Source organism: Hemicordylus capensis, chromosome 13 (assembly GCF_027244095.1).
Source record: "Hemicordylus capensis ecotype Gifberg chromosome 13, rHemCap1.1.pri, whole genome shotgun sequence".
Classification (NCBI taxonomy): Eukaryota; Metazoa; Chordata; class Lepidosauria; order Squamata; family Cordylidae; genus Hemicordylus; species Hemicordylus capensis.
In genome coordinates, this window is record NC_069669.1 from 4,535,928 (window position 1) to 4,556,509 (window position 20,582).

The 20,582-nt window shown below is 47.3% G+C and overlaps 1 protein-coding gene across 3 annotated transcripts in view; it reads right to left on the bottom strand.

The window, feature by feature from the left end:
* Positions 1–20,582, bottom strand: part of MYH11 (myosin heavy chain 11) — a 78,582-nt gene that overhangs the window by 41,170 nt on the left and 16,830 nt on the right. For all 3 annotated transcript variants that reach the window (XM_053276302.1, XM_053276303.1, XM_053276304.1), the window contains exons 4-7: positions 13,332–13,359; positions 7,589–7,691; positions 3,248–3,340; positions 2,075–2,138 (exon numbers count right to left, since the gene is read on the bottom strand). In XM_053276302.1, coding sequence (XP_053132277.1) covers positions 2,075–2,138; positions 3,248–3,340; positions 7,589–7,691; positions 13,332–13,359 — 288 coding nt within the window. The remainder of the gene's footprint in view (positions 1–2,074; positions 2,139–3,247; positions 3,341–7,588; positions 7,692–13,331; positions 13,360–20,582) is intronic.

Sequence of the window (20,582 nt, forward strand, 5' to 3'; positions counted from 1 at the left end):
CTTCCTTTAAGAGATGTGTTAGTTTCATTCTAGAAATGTCTAGTTCACGAGGAATGGGACACTTGCCATGCGGAGCCAATGTAGCAACGAATGCCTTCGGGGAACTTCCACTGGGTGGGGTGGGGTGGGTTGACCTTCCTTCTCCCTCCTTCTTGCTGCTGACCAGTTAGGAACACAGAATGTTGCCTTCAACTGAGTCGGGCCCTTGGTCCATCTAGCTCAGCATTGTCTACTCAGAGTGGCAAGAGCCTCTCTCAGCCCTATCCTGGAGATGCAGCCAGGGAGGGAACCTTCTGCATGCAAGCAGAGTGGCCCCATCCCCTAAAGGGTAGGGGCCGCTCTGGGAAGAGCATCTGCATGCTTCATGCAAAAGGTCCCAAGTTCCCTCCCTGGCAGCATCTCCAAGATAGGGCTGAGAGACGCTCTTGCCTGCAACCCTGGAGAAGCCGCTGCCAGTCAGTGTAGACAATACTGAGCTAGAGGAACTAAAGGACAGACTTGGTAAAAGGCAAATCCCTATGTCCCTATGCAGAGACCCTTCTGAGAGCAGCCCCATCCCCTAAGTGGGATATCTTACAGTGCTCACACATGTAGAGGCTATTCCCACAATCACTGGAAAGCAGGCAAAGGGAGCTTAGCCTGCTTTCCAGGGATCATGGGAACCACCGGGCTTGCAGGCGAGCCCGGGGCCCCCAAGGTGCCCAGCCCACCCAATTCCCCCTCCCCTTAAATGAGGTTAACAGAGAGAGTGCTCCATTAACCTCACATGGTTCTCGTGTGTCACTGTGACACGTGGGTGGGCCCCCGACTGGCTCAGGGGTCTCTCCAGGATGCCCCGCCCACTCAATCCGGGCATCCTGGAAATTTCGGGGGCCACGCAGCCCCCAACCCCCGCCGGCTCCATGACAGAGCCGGCAGCCGCGTGGGCGGCCGATCCAGCTGCCCAGCTACAAGCGGCTGCTCATCTGCGGGGAGGGAGGGCTAGGCCCGCTCTTCCCCGCTCTCCCCTCTCTGTCATGGAGCCGGCGGGGGCTGCGGGGATTGGGGCTTAGGGGATGGGGCTAAGCCCGCTCTCCCCACAGAGCTTCCTAGTCTCACATTCAAATGAAAATCAGGGTGGACCCTACTTAGCAAAAGGCACAATTCATGCTTGCTACCACCAAACCAGTCCTCTTCCGCTTGCTGACAATAGCCACAGTTTTGTAATTTGGGGTGGAGTAAATCTCCCTCAGCTGTTCCCTCCTGATGCCTTCCAATATCTTATCTTTATAAAGGGGAGACTCTGTTCCCCCACCTCCTAATTTCAGTTTCCCCTTTTTGTGCCTTTTCCAGCATACCCATAAAAGTTCCATGTTAGCCTTGGATACTTACGTAGGCGATGCCACTGTATACACTATACATCACAGAGGAGTATGAGGAGGAATCTATTCGTCTGTTTGTTTCTCTGTTTAAACAAAGTCCTTTTGCATAAACACAACCAAAAGAAAAAGGCCGTTGGCAATTGCTGTTGCATTAAACTAAGTTTTACTGGAAGTGTTTATATTGCTTTCCTTGGGGAAAACATGCGATGCTCACTGAAAGGACATTCTGTTTGCATCGTCTGAAATAAGATGGGGCAATTGGCCAGATCCAGGGTGACTGGGTGAGGCTGCAAGGCCCCACGGAATTTGAGAACCAAGCCAGAACAGCTCCTATAAAGTGCCAAGGATTTCAACCTGGGGACTTAATTAGAGACACCAGATGCCCAGCTCTATTGCCTGTCATCTTGAGGCTTCTGGCCTGTTATCTGCTGTGCTACAGTGCCACCATTGAAGAAGGTCAGGGGCGGTATTATTGCTCCAACTTGAGTCTTGACCAAAGTCCAGCCTGTTTATGATCTTGCTTTTAAAAAAAAAAAATTCTAACCAGAAAATATTAGCGAGAAAGCAACTGGGATCAGGCTAAACAGAGCCTTCTCCACCAACCTCTTGCCCTTAATCTGTGAAATTTGCCTTTTTCAGGTGTGCCACAGGTGGTGTTTACACTCCCTCCCTCGTGATCCACCAGATTCCATCCCATGTGCCAGAAAGGATACAGGTTTCTATGTTTGCTCCAACAATGTAACCTGTTACATCAAAGTTGATGCGGATGAATTTGCCCTGTCAATGAGAAGAGGAGACAGACAGCATGACTTGCAAGCCTCTGGCATGCTGTGTAAGTTATGGGGGCTCCCCAGGTCCCGTAACAACAAGAACAGAATTGGAGGTTAGTGGGAAGGGAAGCTACATGGAGTTGTGGTTTATGGGGACTCAAGCGTCTCTGGTGGTGGCTGTTAACTGCTGTTCCCTGACTCCAAGGAAGGGGATGTTCCTCATACTCTTGGCAGAACGGGTGACAATGCAAAGGAGACTTAGCATATACTACACAAGGGAACCTTTGGAAATGTAGTTAGGAAACTGACATATATCGAGTCAGACCATGGGTCCATCTAGCTCAGTACTGTCTACACAACAGCTTCTCCAAGGTTGCAGGCAGGAATCTCTCTCAGCCCTATCTTGGAGATGCTGCCAGGCAGGGGACTTGGAACTTTCTCCATGCAACCAGGCAGGTGCTCTTTTCCCAGAGCGGCCCAATCCCCTAAGGGGAATAAGTTACAGTGCTAACACATGTAGTCTCCCATTCAACTGCAAACTAGGGCAGACCCTGCTTAGCAAAGGGGACAAATCATGCTTGCTACCACAAGACCAGCTCTCCTTGCATGTTCTGGGTGGGTGGAGGTCTCTCTAGCATGCAGTGTTAAAATTCTCTTTGCTGGGAATTCATTTATCCAACCACCCACCACTTGCCAGACTGCAAGAATTCCAGGATTCCTTGAAGCAAGCCAGGACCATTAAACTGATATAGAAAAGATATTAGTGAATATTTACAGATATACCCTTAGGACACCTGACCTATGTTTGTCACCATGCATACACCAAGAATCCCCCAAACCAGAGGTTCTCAACATTTGGTTCCCAGATGTTGTTGGCCTACAACTGCCATCTTTATTTAAATAATAAATGAATGAATAAATAAATCATTCCCAGTCCCAATTGCCAGAAGATCACAGAAGTTGTTTTCCATCAGCATCTGAGGATCTACATTTGAGAACCTCTGCCTTAAAACAAAAAGTGTCCCACTTAAAGACAACATTAGCCAGCTGGACATTAAATCTGAGCATCTGGTTACAGACTCCATGCATCGTCCCTGCTTAGTACTTGGCACTTACAAATCTAGAAGAGTTGTCATTTTTCACCGTTTTGGCATTTCCAAAAGCTTCAAGGATCGGGTTGGCCTGGAGCAGTTGCTTTTCCAGCTCACCCTAAAACAAATTCAGGTGCCAATTATCCTCAGAGAACCAACAGCTGTCCCACTCACAATAGCCACACTCACACATGGAGAGAGGTTCACATCAAGACAGACTGGGATGTTATTTTTCCCTCCAGAGAATCATCTCCATTTGGAAAATGCACATATTTTGTAGCAGACAAAGGACAGGAGTTGGTTGGTTCTGTTTTATTTTCTGCTACAGAAAATGACAGCATAGAGAAGTTGCCCCAAAACAAGAACGCAGCCCATGAGCCTTCACATGGGACAAAACATGCATAGGGAATATCTCTGCAACAGAGAAAAACAAAACATAGGATGACGTGGCCCACAATAATTTGCATTTTCTGCCCATGTTTGCCCCTTTTCCCGCATAATGTGGATTTGGTGAAATGTTGTCCATGAATCTGTTTCTATCCTGGGCCCTTAGAGCTATCGGAGGCAATCCATCCCTTTGTTGCCTGTTCACTGCTTGTCAGAGGCTAATAAGGACATTTTTCCAACCGCCTGAAAAATTCCGCCCTCGTTAGGTTCCCCTAACGAAACAAATGTGTCAAAGCTTTTATGTGGCAAGGAAATAATGATGTAAATTAAGGGAACAAAAATGGCCAAGATAATCTTTTATGCAATGCAGCACAAAGCAGATTATGACCACCAAGTCTATTAATCATGTTAAATGCAGGGCTATTTTAGGTTGGATATGACAGTGCATGGTTTATTTTTGAAGGAAGATCATGATTTTTTTCTCATGCAAAGGCATGCGGTTACACACTGCGGACCATGAATGCACACACACACACAAGCTGTGCAACGCAAGCAGAGCGGCACCTAGGAAACCTTCCCTTGAAGCAATGGCGGATGCTGAAGAAACTGATTTAGCTTGAAGAGAAAGGTGGAGGTTCCCAAAAAGGAGTCTCTCCACCGGATGCATTCTATGCTGTAAGCCTGTAAGTAAGTTCCTTTCTCCCCTGATCACCTAGGGCAGGAGTAGGCAACTGTAGCTCTTCAGCGACTGTTGGACTACAACTCCCATCATCCCCAGCAATTTATTTTGTTGTAGTTCAACAAGAGCTGGAGAGCTACGGTTGCCTACCCCGAGTAGGCAACCGTAGTGAGTAAGAAACCACTCCAAACATCCTTTCCTTCCTTTCAGTGTACAATTTCTGTACATGAAATGACTAATATCCATTTATTTTCTTTGTTAACAAGCTAATAATTTTTCTAATGTGCATTAGTCGCTCATATGGCTCATTAATAGCCATACAATCCAGCTGCTCTCTACACGACAGCTAGTCAGCTGGCTTTTTCTGGAACTGTAGTCTCATCTCAAGCATAACCCTCTTAAGTCCAAGGTGGTTGATTAGGTATGAAGTTTTCCAGTACAGAAATACAAACAAAAATGGGGGGAGATGGGGAGGGGAAGTTGCCTGCCCTGCAGGCTGGGCAAAATTTGCTGCTTCCTAATGTCCAGTTGAACGCACCATCATTGCGATGTGCCTCACACCATGCAGCATACAATGGCATCCTATGGCGACATCATGCCCAATAGCATCTGGGATCCAAGGATGAGAACCTTGGCTTTAGGGCATTGAAGTCAGAGGCAGGGAGGCTTCAGGTCTGCGGGATCAACACCACTTTTGATCTGAACCCCATGATGGTCCACAGTGTCAGATGCAAAATAATGACTTGCTGGAGGAACAGCCCATTCCTTCCTGCACCCCATGAGCTCTACACTGGACTGATCTGCACAGGCAAGTTCAATTCTAAAGGAGCTGCAGGATTCTTACACAGAACTCTAAAACTGCTCAGCAGACTGACACAAAAACCTGCTCAGAGGCAACCAGCAAATATGCCTGTTTCACAGATGAGGAACACTTAGGATGAGAGAAAAGCGATTAGCAGAAGGGCAGCCACGGCAGAGGCATTTTTATTTGCAATTGCTTTTTTTATTTGCTGTTTTTATTTGCAATTGTTAAACCGATGGGAATCAGAAACGGCTCATCCACCAGCAATCTACCCCCAACGACCTGTTTCACCCAGCACTGAGTTAAGCCTTTGCTGCTTCATACTGATTGACACTCCTCTATCCCTCAGGTTCTATCACTCCTCAGGTTCTATCACCATCACCACATCCTCCAGTAGTAAAACCGCTGAAGGCTCAAGCTTCATTGTTTTGCACGGCTGCCAACTTCCCCCACCAGTTTGGAGACATGCAGCAGGTTAGCAAACACATGCAGAAGTTTCTGGCGCACCAAACGGCCAGCCATGTCAACAAAGGAACAGCATGCAGGCAGGCCCACGGATGTCAAACCACCATCACACAGTGATTCTTTAGGGGTAAAACTGTCCAACCGGAAGCATCTCTCCGTTTGGGATGACTTGCTTTCCAAAAACACTTTTGTGCAAACATTCAGGTTGCCTTTTGCCCTTGGCTCACAAACACCAAACAATCCACCGTTATGCAAATGTGCAATATTGAACGATGCTATTGGGAAGACCCTCACGGTTCCAGATCTCCCCTTTGGCAGTGGAGAAGGCGATTCGAAACACACTTCGCTGGAAGCAAGAGCCACTGAAAATCAACATCATTTGCTTCCAAGAGGGTACATTTGGGACTCGGCCGTATGTGTGAACATCTGGTGCTACTGTCGCTCTAGGATACGAGACTAGAGGTCCCACCGAGTCCCTATGGGTGATTTCTTTGGGTGGGGTGGGGTGCAACAATACCATGCAGATCTACACTCCGTGCCTTTACACACACACTGAATGATCTGGATTACTCACGTATGCAAAAGATGGACCTTGCTGCAGTCAAATAATATGGCATAAAACAAACGTCAGTATCATTTCCATCACATCCTGAAATAGGGTATTTAAAGACATTTCCACCGACATATATTCTCTCACTCTCTCTCTCTCTCTCTCTCATACACACACACACACACACCCCAACCCCTCTCCTCCAACAAAAGAGATCAACCTTTAGATTTGAAAAGTTTAGATACAACCTAAATCTAAATAAATAAATGTTAGCTGTGTAAAATAAAAATATTTTACACAGAGAACAATTTGTTATGGGGAGGCTAACAAAGAAAGTTGTTTGTTTTATTATTGTTATCATTATTAAAATAAAAATCAGTCCATCCCATATCACAAATAATGCTCCATTACCAGCATGAAAGTTAGTTCTTCATTCTGCAGGCACTAACCTTCATATGAAGTTCCCTACGTTTGTGTAGATTAACATCTCACAAAACACACCAAACATGTGCCCAGTTTTGTGGGGGTCTAGCACTACACAGCTCTGGTCCTGAACCCCACAAAAACAGAGGTTCCTTGAGCTGCCATCTCTGACTGGAGCTATTCCTGGAGATGTCCCCGCTCCCACCCCAATACATTTCCTAATATCAAGGCATTAAAATCTCCAGGGTTGCATTCGTTAGTCACCTGGAGATGGATGCTGATCCCTGGAGACTCAAGAGGTTGGCAACCATAGGGGTTTCAAGGGGTTTGCAACCTCCATGAAACTCTCAATCTCAATCTCAATCTCTCTCTCTCTCTCTCTCTCTCACACACACACACACACACACAGATTTGCCCATTTTTGCCGTTCTGGGTGCACAACGGCACTCACAGGGCAATCCCATCTATAACATGCACACTATGCCAAGGGTTCTCATCATTAGGTCCCCAGATGCTGTTGGACTACAACTCCCATCCCCAGCCATGGCTGCGGATGATGGAAGTTATAGTCCAACAGCATCTGGGACCCAAGACTGTGAATGCCTGCCCAAAAGGAGATGTTTGAAAGAGGGTGCTTTCCTGGTGGACACACGCAGGCTCCATCCCAGCCTTGTAGGGCTGAAAGGTACAGCCAGGCCCTCCAGCGCGCTGCAGAGAGAGTGCCAGCGCTTCCCCAGCGGAGGAGCCACATATGGAAAGCTATTCTCCGCCTGCATGTGCCGAAGGAGGCAATGTCAAACAAAGAGCCCTTTTTCCATAAACACAGAGATGTGACATAACCGTGTCGTCTCAATAATATGTCAGCTATTTGGCAAGGACGGGGAAGAAGCAAACAGTGGAGTCGTTTCGCTGACTACCCGGCTCTTAGCGCAGCTGTCAGCAAAAGGCTATCCTGACGTTGTCCTGGGAAAACGTTAATATAAAAAATATTTAAAGGAAGAGAGAGCAAACGGAAGGGATAATGGTGCTGGCGGGGGGGGCGCTTGCTGGAACCACATACCGTAATGCTGGTGTCCTTCTTGCCCTTATGAGAAGAAGCCACGACAGCCAGATACTGAATTACTTTCTTGGTATTCTCTGTTTTGCCGGCACCAGACTCCCCTCTGGGGAGAAAAGTTATACAAAAGAGAACAGTCACATTCCTTACGATGCAACAGAGCACAAGAAGCCAGATGCCCTCCAGTTTCCAGATGCCTCATTCAAAATGATGGAAGAGCAGAGAAGAGAGAGCCAGCCAAGATGTGAGAAGCAACAGACAATACTTCGCTGACCTCGACTGCCCCCACAAAAGGACTGCACTGAACAGCCTACAGCATGCTTTGGACATTCATTCAACAGAAAATCTGTTGCTTTGACTCGTGCTGAAGAACTATTTATGGTGTGGCTGCACTTGGAATACCCTGTACAGTTCTGGTCACCCTCCTCCAAAAAATAAAAATAAAACATAGAGAGAACTGGGAAAAGGCGACCAAAATGACCAGGAGGCTGAACCCTATGAGGAAAGGCTTGGGACTTTTTAGTTTAGAAGTTTATACAATTATTTATGGTGTGAGGGAAGCCGAAAAAGAGGATTGTCTCCCTCAAATGCTGAGACTTGGGGTCTAGATGAGATTGACTCACTTTGGTCTGATCCTGCAGGTCTCTCTTTTGTTCCTACTGACCATATGAAGCTGTCATTTAACAACTTTTCTAGATTCCTTTCTTTTCTAGAACCATGACTTAAGCTAAATCTTTATCCAAAGCAGTGTCCTTCATTAACTTCCACCTCTGTTTACACGGATAAGGATTCCTAAGCATTTTTAAAGAATGTAAAGGTCTTTTATTTATTATATTTATTAACATATTTTTATACCGCCCAAAACCTACGTCTCTGGGCGGTTTACATTTTAACCTCATTCTCTTGCACCACTCTCTCAGGCCAGTATCAGCCCACTTCTTGCTTGCTCAGAGTTCTCAACTTCAGTCCTCCCTTCTGAAGATGGTAACTGTAAAAAGTTAAAGATGGGCCGTCGAGTCGGCATCGACTCTTGGCGACCACAGAGTCATGTGCGGGGTTTTTTTGTAGGATACAGGAGGGGTTTACTGTTGCCATCTCCCACGCAGTGTGAGATGATGCCTTTCAGCATCTTCCTATATTGCTGCTGCCCGATATAGGAGTTTCCCATAGTCTGGGAAACATACCAGCGGGGATTCGAACCAGCAGCCTCTTGCTCCCTAGGCAAGTTACTTCCCTGCTGCATCATTAGGTGGCTGATGGCAACTGTGCTCCCTATCAATTAACTTATCCAAGGCGAAACTGAAATTCGTGTTCCCTCTGATTTTTTTCATCAGTGTGCGGAATGAGTTTTGTTCTCATTCCGAATGAGTATCAAGGCAGAGTGTGTGCACCTGCATTCAGAGTGGGGCCTTCCTGATTTGGCCTGAGCGGGATCTAAAATTAACTGAGCGGACATCCAAAAACACGGGCACATGCACATGCTTTAGAGGGAGTACTGGCCAAGAACCCCTAAGAATCTGGGTGCTGCTGTTTGCACTGATTCTTCCAGCCATGAACTCACACCTTGAACAAAAAAACCCCCCAAAAACCTAGGGAATTGAGATAGATTAATGTCATAGCCATGTGTCATCAAACCCTATAAGAGTAACAGAACATGTGGGTCTCACAGGCACACGATCAAACTTGACTGGGAGAGCGGCCAGGGGATTTGTCCAGGCATTTAGGTTTAAAAATATCAAGATCATTCCACATTTCCTCCAGACTGAGTTTTGGCCCCAACAGTGTTTGGGAGGCTGAGAATCAGACCTGCCCCACTCCCCGCCTTCCAGAAGCTGGTCTCCAAACTGGAAATCAGTTCTGGACCGATCTTTGGCTAACCTTGGCATAACCTCTTGCTGTTGGCATAACCACCTGTGGACAAGGGTCAGCCAATTCCCATGGCTACGAGCCACCTCTCTCTTTCTCTTGACCACAGCTTGCTGCAGAGTAGACCCCCTCTCCCAGTGCTGCTGCCCTGCAATCGAGAGAAATCCTGCTGCTGGACCTAGAGGCAGCACAAAGCCTCCGTTACTAGTAGCCATTGATAGCCTTATCCTCCATGAATTTATTATTATTTATTATTATAAACACACACACACACACACACACACACACACACCAGTTCCCAACAACAAAATAAGTTCTTAAAACTGTTTACATAGCTTAAAGCTAAGAGAAAATAGTTCCTTGTCCACATGGCGCCCACAATTAACAAAGAAACACAAGGGAGAACCCAGCAACAGCCACTGGAGAAATACTATGCTGGGGTTGGGTGGGGCCAGGTGCCCTCCCCGTTAAACAGAAGATAATTGGCACTTTTAAAGGTGCCTCTTGGCCCAGCTGGCTGGGGCAGTTCCCAAAGCGTGTGCCGCAGGAAGGCCTGAACATGGTTTCCTGCCCCAGGGGTCAGAGTCCAAAAAGAAGCACAAGGGAGACGCCAGCAAGACCCACCAGAGAGATGCTAGGCTGACTTGAACAGGGACAGTGGCTGGCTCTTCCCCCTGCGAAAGAGGAAAGAGCCACCATTTCCAGAGGGAGCAGGGATCTAACTAATCCCCCCATGAAGCCGCTGGGGCAGATTCCGATGGATGTCCAAGCAGGCGTGGAAAAGTGAAGGCAGACTCTCTCCCAGGTTCCTTTGAGGTCCTTCCTTGGACTTTGCTGCTGCAGCCCAGCTCTTTTTCCTAATTAGGAGGTGCATTTTCTCAGCTGCGGGCTCACTGAGAAGCGGGCATACGACCAAACACAAGGAGGAGGAAGGAAGGAGGGTAGGAGTCTGCTTGATCCGGTGCTAAGCCTTCAAGGCAGCGTGCCTTTCTAGGATGTGACATTCTTACAGATAACGAAGGCAAGCTAGCAAGCACTAATGCTGTGAAGAAAGAGGATGATGAGCTGGAATGGTGTGGGGAGAGGAAGAGGGCATGACAGGCATCCATAAGATAGAGGCCATGTTTCCATCTCATAGCACCAGACTTCACCTTGCCCAGAAACTGACTGGCTCAGAATTAGGATGGAGGTGCTTCTTCACAGAATGCACAATTAGCCTGTGGAACTCAAAGCCGCAAGATGTAGCGATAGCAATTGACCTCTTCACAGGGAACATAGGAACATAGGAAACTGCCATATACTGAGTCAGACCATTGGTCTATCTCGCTCAGTATTGTCTTCACAGACTGGCAGCAGCTTCTCCGAGGCTGCAAGCAGGAGTCTCTCTCAGCCCTATCTTGGAGATGCTGCCAGGGAGGGAACCTGGAACCTTCTGCTCTTCCCAGAGCGGCTCCATCCCCTGAGGGGAATATCTTGCAGTCCTCACACATCAAGTCTCCCATTCAGATGCAACCAGGGCAGACCCTGCTTAGCTATGGGGACAAGTCATGCTGGCTACCACAAGACCAGCTTTCCCAGACAGCAGGCTTTAGTGCAGGTTGACTGTGAGGCTTTACTGCAAGTTCGAAGTTGCCCCCAAAAACGGGTGCAAAATGGGGATTTTTTAAAAACCCCAGATAGAAATCAGGCTACACTCTAACAATGCCATGAAAAACCCAGATTGTGTGTGAAGTGCTCCCTAATAGCTCACAGGGACTTCAGGGTAAATTTGGCTGATATGTGTACACATACCTGCATTCCAGAGGCGATGCAAACTAAAAGCCGGGTGTGGGAAACTTCATCACATTTTAGACAAATTGGTGAGTGACTGCCCAACCAAAGGCTATAAGCTAAATTGAGCTTCCAGGTTTCAGAGGACATCCATTTTCAGGTTCTTAATAGGGGGTTTATGCTGGTTTCCGTACAAACCCCAGTGGAGTGTGTGGAGTGAGTACCAGCGCTGGTGCTGAGTGGGTGTTGCTCAGGATCAGCCCTGGATGGACTCTGCCCCTTTCTTATGGGTGGATTCAGCCTTAAAGATGGTTCAGCCTCCTCCTTATGGATGGATTGATTGGACTGAATGATGAACAAAAGAGCTGGCATGGCTCTTTGCAGGCTCTTTGCGGGGGCCTCTGCGCTGAAATATGTCCATGTTTTATTGATAAAAATTAAGTGTTCTGGGAACGGCTCCAGACTAAACATGCCAATTTGAAGACATTTGCGTAAAAAGCTTTCACATAAATCTACTTTGCATCTTTGCCTTTGGAAAACCACGGACTTGCTTTTTTCAACAACAACACAATACGCCAAAGCCTTTGAACGTCTTATTCTCTGGCCTGAATCCAGGACATTGCATTTCCTTGACCCAAGGTCAAGCACAGACATTGTCTACACCGACTGGCAGCAGCTCTCCAAGGTTTCAGGCAGGAGCCTCTCCCAGCCCTACCTGGAGATGCTGCCAGGAGCTGAACCCGGGACCTTCTGCATGCAAACGTGTAGATGCTCTGCCACTGAGCTATGGCTCCATCCCCAATGCAGGCAGAGGCAATGTAGATGGAGTTTGGTCTCCCACCTAGATATTGAGCAGATTCAGACCTGCTTAGCTTCAAGCAAAGTTGCTGCATCCAGTGCCTTCAGACCATGCTCTGGCCCTTCCTGGTTTGGAACCCAGACCTCTGGTTGTACAGGCTGAAGACAACCCATCCTTCCAGAAGAGCCTGGCTGCTGGATCAAGCCAAAAGGTACCCGTCTAATCCAGCCGCCAGCAGTGGCCAGCCAGATGCTTCTGGGAAGGCCACAACCAGAGCAGGAAGGCAAGAGCCCTCCACAATGGTCTGGCTCCCAGTAAAGGCAGACTGCCTCTAGACATGGAGGTTTAATTCTTAGCTGTCACAGTGAATAACAACCATTAGACCTGCCCAACATGACTATCTTTGCCAGCGTGGTATGGTGGTTAGAGTGCTGGACTAGGACCGGGCAGACCCGAGTTCAAATCCCCATTCAGCCATGAAACTAGCTGGGTGACTCTGGGCCAGTCACTTCTCTCTTAGCCTAACCTACTTCACAGGGTTGTTGTGAAGAGAAACTTAAGTATGTAGTACACCGCTCTGGGCTCCTTGGAGGAAGAGCAGGATATAAAAAATGTTGTTAATAACAACAACAACAACGACACCTTCCTAAGAACATAAAAAGAGCCCTGATGGATGGGACCAAAGGTCCATCTAAATTCCATATCCTGCTTCCCATAGTGGTCTCTAAAGTACCTTCAGGAAGCTCACAAGCATGGCAGGAGGAAACAGACCTTCCATGTTGCTGATCCTCAGCATGAGGTAGACTGCTCCTCATTTTGGAGGTTCCATTTATTATTATAGCCCCTGATAGATCTGCGGCTAGCCACCTACAGGGCTTTAACTAAAATAATTCTTATATGTTCCCATATTCTTGATCTATTTATTTATACATGTGGGGTTGCCTTTTCTCCAAGGAGATCCCTGCAGCTCTTTTTTTTTTAAAAAGACTGTGAGGCTGGCTAAGCTAAGAGGGAGCAACACACCCAAGGTCACCCAATACATGTAGGTGAGCTGGGATTTGAACCCAGGCCTGCCTGTCCACACCTAACAACCTAGTGAGTCACTGCCTCAAATTATAGCATTCAGTATTTGGGTTTGTGTATTTTTTAAAGGAGAAGTCAAATATTTGCTGTTTATTTCAAATCAATGGATGACTTTGCAAAGTGTATGGAATGCAGCCTTGTGCTTTTAAGGCAGTGATCGCCAAAGTGGGAGATGCAAATCTAAGCAATCAGAAATACAGAGAGAGGAAACAAAAGGGCTCTACTTACGTGCAAAGAATGGACTGGTCTTCTCGATCTGTGGACAGAGGAAAAAAACATCAGATGTGGACTATTCAGCATGCAATGAGTTATTAAGACTCAGTGAGGTGATTCACACAATCAAAAACTGGGTTCTCCCCAGGTTTAGGAGCTGTGTGTGCTCCCAATTTTGGGTTGTGTGGAAGCAAGGTAGGCAGAAAAACTAGCCAGGTTATCCTCCTACCTTGCTTCCACACAAACGAAAATTGAGAGCACACAGAGCTCCCAAACTGGGTAGAACACAGTTTTTGATTGCGTGAATGCCCTCAGTGTGTCAGACAATCCCTTCTCACTGAAGTTCACGGCTGTAAAGGAATGGGTTCTCCGCCTCGTCCCTGGACTTTCTAAGCGTTCAGATGATATTCCATGGCCCATAGGTTGCTGCTCATGGGGACACCAGCAGAAAACTGGTACAGCCAAGAAACCACTGTGTTTATTTTTGTCTTTCCCTCTGGATCAGCACAAATGTGATTTGTGTCCTCAGGAACATAACTGAGGGCAAAAGCAAGTATATTTCTGGAATAAAACCTAGATAAAGCTCCAAGAGAACAGTAATGCTCGAATTGTGGTCTGTGAACCTCCCAGGCAGTTCCTGAGGCCAAGACAAAATGAACAGAAGAAAACGCTGAAGGCCTTTTCCAGAGCAAAGAGTGACAGATGCCAAATTCCAATACATCTGCACCCTGATGCAGCAGTACTGAGCAAACAGGGACCGAGAACCAAAGAGGACGCTAAATGATGTGCTAAATGCTCCTCAATGGACAACTCACCCGCATGGACCAGTGGTTCCCAACCAGGGTTCCTCCAGATGTTGCTGAATAAATTGTAGTTGGAGATGATCGGAGTTGCAGTTCAGCAACATCTGGAGGAACCCTGGTTGGGAACCATGGACACGGACTATGCCCAGACTCAGCAATGCACCTTCAGGACAGACACATTGGTGTGTAGAAGAGCAGAGCTGAACTTCAGGAGCCTCTTAAGTGGCCTCCACTTGGGGATGGGGCCGTAGCTCAGGGATAGTAGAGCATCCCCTTGCATGAGGAAGGTCCCAGTTCAATCCCGGCAGCATCTCCAGGTAGGGCTGCAAAAGACCTGCCTGGAACCTGGGAGAAGCTGCTGCCAGTCAGTATAGACGAGGCTTGCTCAACTTAGCCCAACCCCCCCAGAGCTAGTTTTGGACTACAACCCACATAATCCCCAGCCACAGTGGCCAATAGCCAGGGGTTATGGGAATTGTAGGCCAACATTTGCAGGAGGGCCAAAGTTGAGCAGCCCTGGTATAGACAATACTGAGCTAGATGGACCAAGGGTCCAAGCTGGTATATGGCAGCTTCCTATATTCCTATGCAGGGGCATAGGGAGCTTTGTGGGGGCCAGGAGACAAAGTCTGACCCCCTGGGCGTTCTTGCGTTCCTGTGCCCCAAGCCACACACCCCACATTTGATATCAGATGCAAGGGGGCGGGGCTAGGGCAGAGGGCAGGGTTGTCACAGCCTTGGCATAGTTTCATTTCCCCTGTGAGCGGTCGGTGGAATCATTGGTTTCATTTCCCCTTTTCAGCACTTCCACCGGGCCTTGGGGGCCCCCAGACCCTTGGGGCCTGGGGGCAATTGTCCCCCCTTGCTCAATAGTCGCTATGCCCCTGTTCCTATTAGGGGAACTGTAGTCCAAACATATCTGGGTGGACTATAATTTCAAGGCTGGGAACCCCTGTGTGGTGTTTTTGGTTAATCCATTCCTTGATCCAGGCCAGCTTTTGAATGGGGCTCTAGTTACTCGTATTCCAGTCCTGGAGTAGAGGCAGGGCTAACACACAGCCAGCAGCAAGAGCCCGGAAAAGCAGTCTGTGCTTGCCTCTCTGTACATAATCTCTATTTCATTGAACTGTTAATATTCCTGATTCCACTCCACTGCCTTGGAATTGTGGATTTCTTTAACTGGCAACCTGAGCAGGACCTGTAATGAGTTTATAGCTAGCTCAGAATTTGGATCTGGGATTTTCTAGCACAAAACTCAAACCCTTAGCTGCTGGAAAACACCAAGTCTATAAACAAACAAACAAGGAGAGAATGAGGGTGCACATCACACAAGCTGTTATGCCTTTGGTGCAAAGTTTGCCAGGAAACCGATCTCAATCTCAACCCAAACCATTTCATGCTCTCAAACTGATTGCCAGTTGGCAATCCTAGCAGACGGGCATTAGGCTTTCATCTCAGCTCTTTCCTCTTAATCTGCAGCTAATCAGCCCTGCTGACCATGTTAATTGGGTGCACTTGCAGAGAAGGAGTTCACTTCTGCTGATCCACGCTAGAAGTGAGACGGGCCTAAGGAATGGGGAAGGTGCCCCCAAAGTTCGGACATCATCAGGGATGGAAGCCATGGGTCCCGCCTTCCCTCCATGCTCCTCTTGCCATCAGGACCACCCCAACATCTTTTGCTCTTGGAATAAAAGGCCGAGTTGTGCAAGCAGCATGCTTCAGAAAGGGGGCAATGAACAGCAATCAAAGCAATGCTCAGGCTCCGCCTGAACGAAGGCAGCATGGAAAGAGAAGTCTAAATGGACTTCTCATCCAGCATGTTTTATTTATGTATCCATTTATGTATTATTTACATTTTTATACTTCCCTTCATTCTAGAACCCCAGAACAATGCACAAACTTTAAAAAACAAACACACACACACACAATCCTCAAAACATAGCAAACACAATACAAAACCTGACAACAGTAGCCAGCAAACCAATTCAAAAGGGCTTTTTTATGGTTTCCAGTAACGGCTAGCCAGTTACCTCTGGACACTCACAAGTCCCTGAACCGCCCCTGTTCATCTGGTATTCACAGGTATACTGCATCTGAACATGGAAGCTGCAGTATGCTAAACCCCTCCTCCATTTAGCTATCTTGCCTAACAATCTTATGATTTGTTCTTATCAATGGCTACTAGTCAGGATGGCTATGGGCTACCTCTAGGTTCAGAGGCAGGATGCCTCTGAATCCCAGTGGCAGGGGAGCACCAGCAGGAGAGAGGGCATGCACACACCTCTTGCCTGTGGGCTTCTCCGAAGCATCTGGTGGGCCACTGTGGGAAACAGGATGCTGGACTGGATGGGCCTCCTTGGGCCTGATCCAGCAGGGCTGATCTCATGTTCTTACGCTAAGCCCTTCCTCCATGAAAATATCTGACTGTCTTCTTTCCTCTCCGGAGGAACCAAGGCTGCAGCGTTGCTGCTATTTTTCTTATACAGCCATGTCTTGGTTTGCATCAAAGAGACACCACGAATAAAGGCAGGCTGCCTATAGAATCAAGAACTGCAGCTTTCGCTTGCCCTGCATCCCAGGCTTCTTTCTTAGAAAACAACTTTGCCCTGGTGGATCCCGGGCTCCGTTTGCTGCCCCCCCCCCCGCTCCCGCCCCTTCCCAAAAGAGCGGCCTGTCCCTGCTTAATCGCTGCCTCAAATTGGATGCTTTAACTGCAAGGAAGCAAGGTTGGGCTGGCAGCTTTACCATAAAAGGAGAAGCCAGGCTGAAGTCACGACCGGGCTGCATCGCCTTGCAACTTCTGGACATTTTATTACAGGTCGGTCTCCCTGAAGGATTTCTCTGTTTCCACCCAGTCTGAGAGAGCGAACGTAGCTGAGAGCGGAGCCGTGACAACTGCCACCATTTAACGACATGCCAAATTCTCGGTGAGAAGCAGTGGGAGGAAAAGAGGGATTGGGAGCAAGAGAGGACGGAGAGTGTTGCCGTTGTGGGCAGAGTGCAACCAGCACCCTCATTTTTAGCCTACTTTCCAGTAGGCTTATAATATCACCTGGTATGTGTCCCTCTCCATCAACTTCACAATGCCTGGACCTACTGAACCAAATCAGGTTCAGTTGTAGGGACACATAGGGACACCTCAGTGGCGTCATTTGTGACGATGTCATCCACCCCAATACAAGATGGCAGACGTGTAAACATTTAAGGCGCAAGTGGGCTCACTTGTGAACCGCCCAATTATTTGAACCAAATTTGTAGGGATGGCAGACGCATGAACGTTTGAGGTGCAAGAGGGCTAACTTGTGTACCAATCTGAACCAAATTTGGTACAGTTGTAGTGAGTGACACATAGGGACACCTCAATGGAGTGGTTTGTGATGATGTCATCCACCCCAGTTCAAGATGGCGGGCACATGGCATTTGAGGCACAATTGGGCTAACTTGTGAACTGCCAAACTGATTTGAACCAAATTTGCTACAGGTGAATGTTTAAGGTGCAAGTGAGAACCAATCTGGACCAAATTTGGTACAGTTGTAGGGACACCTCAAGCATATAGTTTGTGATTCTATAATCAACCCCAATTCAAGATGGCAGACACATGAACGTTTGAGGCGCAAGTGGGCTAACTTGTGAAATGACAGACCGATTTGGACCAAATTTAGTCCAGTTGTAGGGATAGTGAAAGGAAAGAAGGAAAATTAGTTCTGCCTAGAACAATTTGTTAATTAGTTATTTCAACTTATGTCTATCCTGCTTTCTACATGGCAGCCAAGTGAACAGGGCAGCATGCAAACAGCAATATCGAAACCATACATTCAATGTAAAGCCAAGAGATGAAGTGGTTAAAATGACTATGATTAAATGGGCTCAAGATGTGGGTCATAATATAGATATGGCTGCTTGGGGAAAATTATGGAAAAACTGATTTAAAGTTCACTGCATGTTATACTTTATGTCATGCACAAAGGTGGTGTGGCCCAATCACCAGAGGGCTCGCTCCAGTCCTCCCAATCTCATTTCCAGGCAGTGTTTTCTGCCCAGATGCAGGTATTTCCTTTCCTTTCCCTCAGTGGAGGGAGAGAAAAGGAAATAACAAGCGCTGGCTGGAAATGAGCTTGGGAGAGCTCACTCGGGGCTCTCCGTGTTGGAGATCCAGCTCCAGAATGCATCAAACTTTTGCACCAGTAACCCTAATGACCACTAGGGGCATTGGGAGTAGAGCTAGATCGTTCGAGATCGATAAATAGAGATCCTTAGGATGGGTCTCCTTCTCTTTTCCTATTTATCTCTGCCTCTGTGTCCCCTCTATTGATAGAATGCACTCAGAAACTTCCTGGGAGTGACTTCCTCCTCCTTCCCAGAATGCTTCTTGCTCTCTCTCTGAGCATCATGCTTCTATAGGTCTCTCTCTGACCCACATGTAGCCAGAAGTTAGATATAGGTCTTTTCCTATCATCATGTACAGCTGAATAAAGTAGATCAGCTTAACCTTACATGAATCTCCATGCTTATCATTTACAAGCTCTTGTCCCCAAGACCCTGTTAACTTCTGCTGTAATGGGAGTGAGTTCACTACTCCTGAAATACTCTGCTGCATAAGTCATGACTCTCAACACTCCAGAGCCCGAGTACACGCACGTGTGTGTGTGTGACGTCATGCAGGACACGTTCGGCTGACTCCCCCACTGGCTGCTCTCCTTACGTCTTGAGCTCCAGAAACAACTGTCAGAAGGAAGTGACCCATACACCTCAGGCGGAGAAGCTCCGTCTGCCTGTGCCAGAAGAAGTTCTGTTTTAAGCAACACTGTTGTCTGTGGTTGCTGACTCACAACTCAGTATTTGCAGCAGCTTGATTTGCCTTCTGCATTTTATAGTCTTGCAAGTTATTTAAAACATTCTTATAACCATTGTGGGTATCTGGAGTTTAGGCCTTTGCAATGGCTAGCAAGAAAAATAACTGAACTGGGCAGAAATCACTCTCATAATTCAGGCACCCAAAGGCATCCCAGACAGAAAAGCAAAGCAAGCATGGTTAGGGTTTGGCGCATTTCTGGACCATTTCTGTCTCGGGTCCTCCTCCTGCTAGTCAATGCTAAAAGGACTCTGATGCAGAGAGGAAGGAAATGTAGCGAAATGAAAAGAAGGGACTCAGAAGCCAGAAAGGGCATGTGCAGAAGTCAAGCAGAAACTTGAACAAAGCGGAGTCAGCCCGTTTGCACAACTCATTTCCTCTTTGTCCTGTTACTCAACAACCACAGTAACTAAGAACGGTGTTTGCCAAACTTTCCAAAACTAAGACACGCTCGTTATTACACCCCGACAGCATATTTTCAGAGTGTGGAACAGAATTACCCACTTTCAGAAGAAGACACTCCCTGTGTTTCTGTGTGAGCTGCTGAGCAAGTGACTCATGCAGATACACAACAGGGAGTCCCCGCGAAGTGTGGCTGATTCTTAGGAGTCTCCACATCAGGAGTGAGTGAATGACTGGATCCCCTGCAGTGGAGAGACTCAGTAGAATTACCTGTCCCCAGCAGTTCGTTAGAAGGCAGCCAAGCCAGAGCAACAACTCACGCTAAGATATGACAGGGAGCCTCTTGTGAAAGCAGGTAGCATTCTGAGTCTCTGCATGCTGGAGTGATGATATAGATATAGATATAGATATAGATATAGATATAGATATAGATATAGATATAGATATAGATATAGATATAGATATATACACATACACACCGCTTTTCAACCAAAGTTCCCAAAGCGGTTTACACAGATATAAACAAATAAAATTCAGCGAGAGAGAGTCTCCCACCCTATAAAGACAATAAGAGCAAAATATGACAGTAGAGCTCAGGCTGGTGACAGAAGAAAGGTGGTGTACAGATGTCAGATGTCCCTGTTTTCAACTATGGAACAATGGAGGAGATGCCCTCTGTAGGTTTTACTTAAAAGGACCCAATATTCCCCAAAATGCACACACCAGCAAGCCTCCTAAAACTCCTAAGTGTCCACCCTTTAGCACCTACAGGTAGATGAGGTTCAGTTCACTTGAACATCTTCCCAGGCTTGTTTTTAACCCCCAACCCAAGTTGATTTTTTATAAAGTCAACCTCAGTTAGAGGCATTTGAGTCATGTCCTTGCAAATAGCTTGAACCTCGCTCAGATCACAGGCCAACCCACATTTATAGACCTTGAATTTGCAAATGTTTTCATTTCCATTCATATGAGCATGGGCAGATGTGTGATTTGCAGCAGGCTGACATGGATGACAATGCTTGCCAACTCAGAGGCAGGAGTCTTAATTAAGAGACTCCTACAAGGAAGCATTTGTGAGTCTGCAGCCTGAAAGGTCTGCCATTTCCAGGGCATCCTGATCTCCGTGGAGCGCTCTGGTGCAAAGCTAAAGCTATAGACCTTCAGGTGCCTGTTGGTCTAGTCAGGCACCTGAAAGGAGCCCTAACACA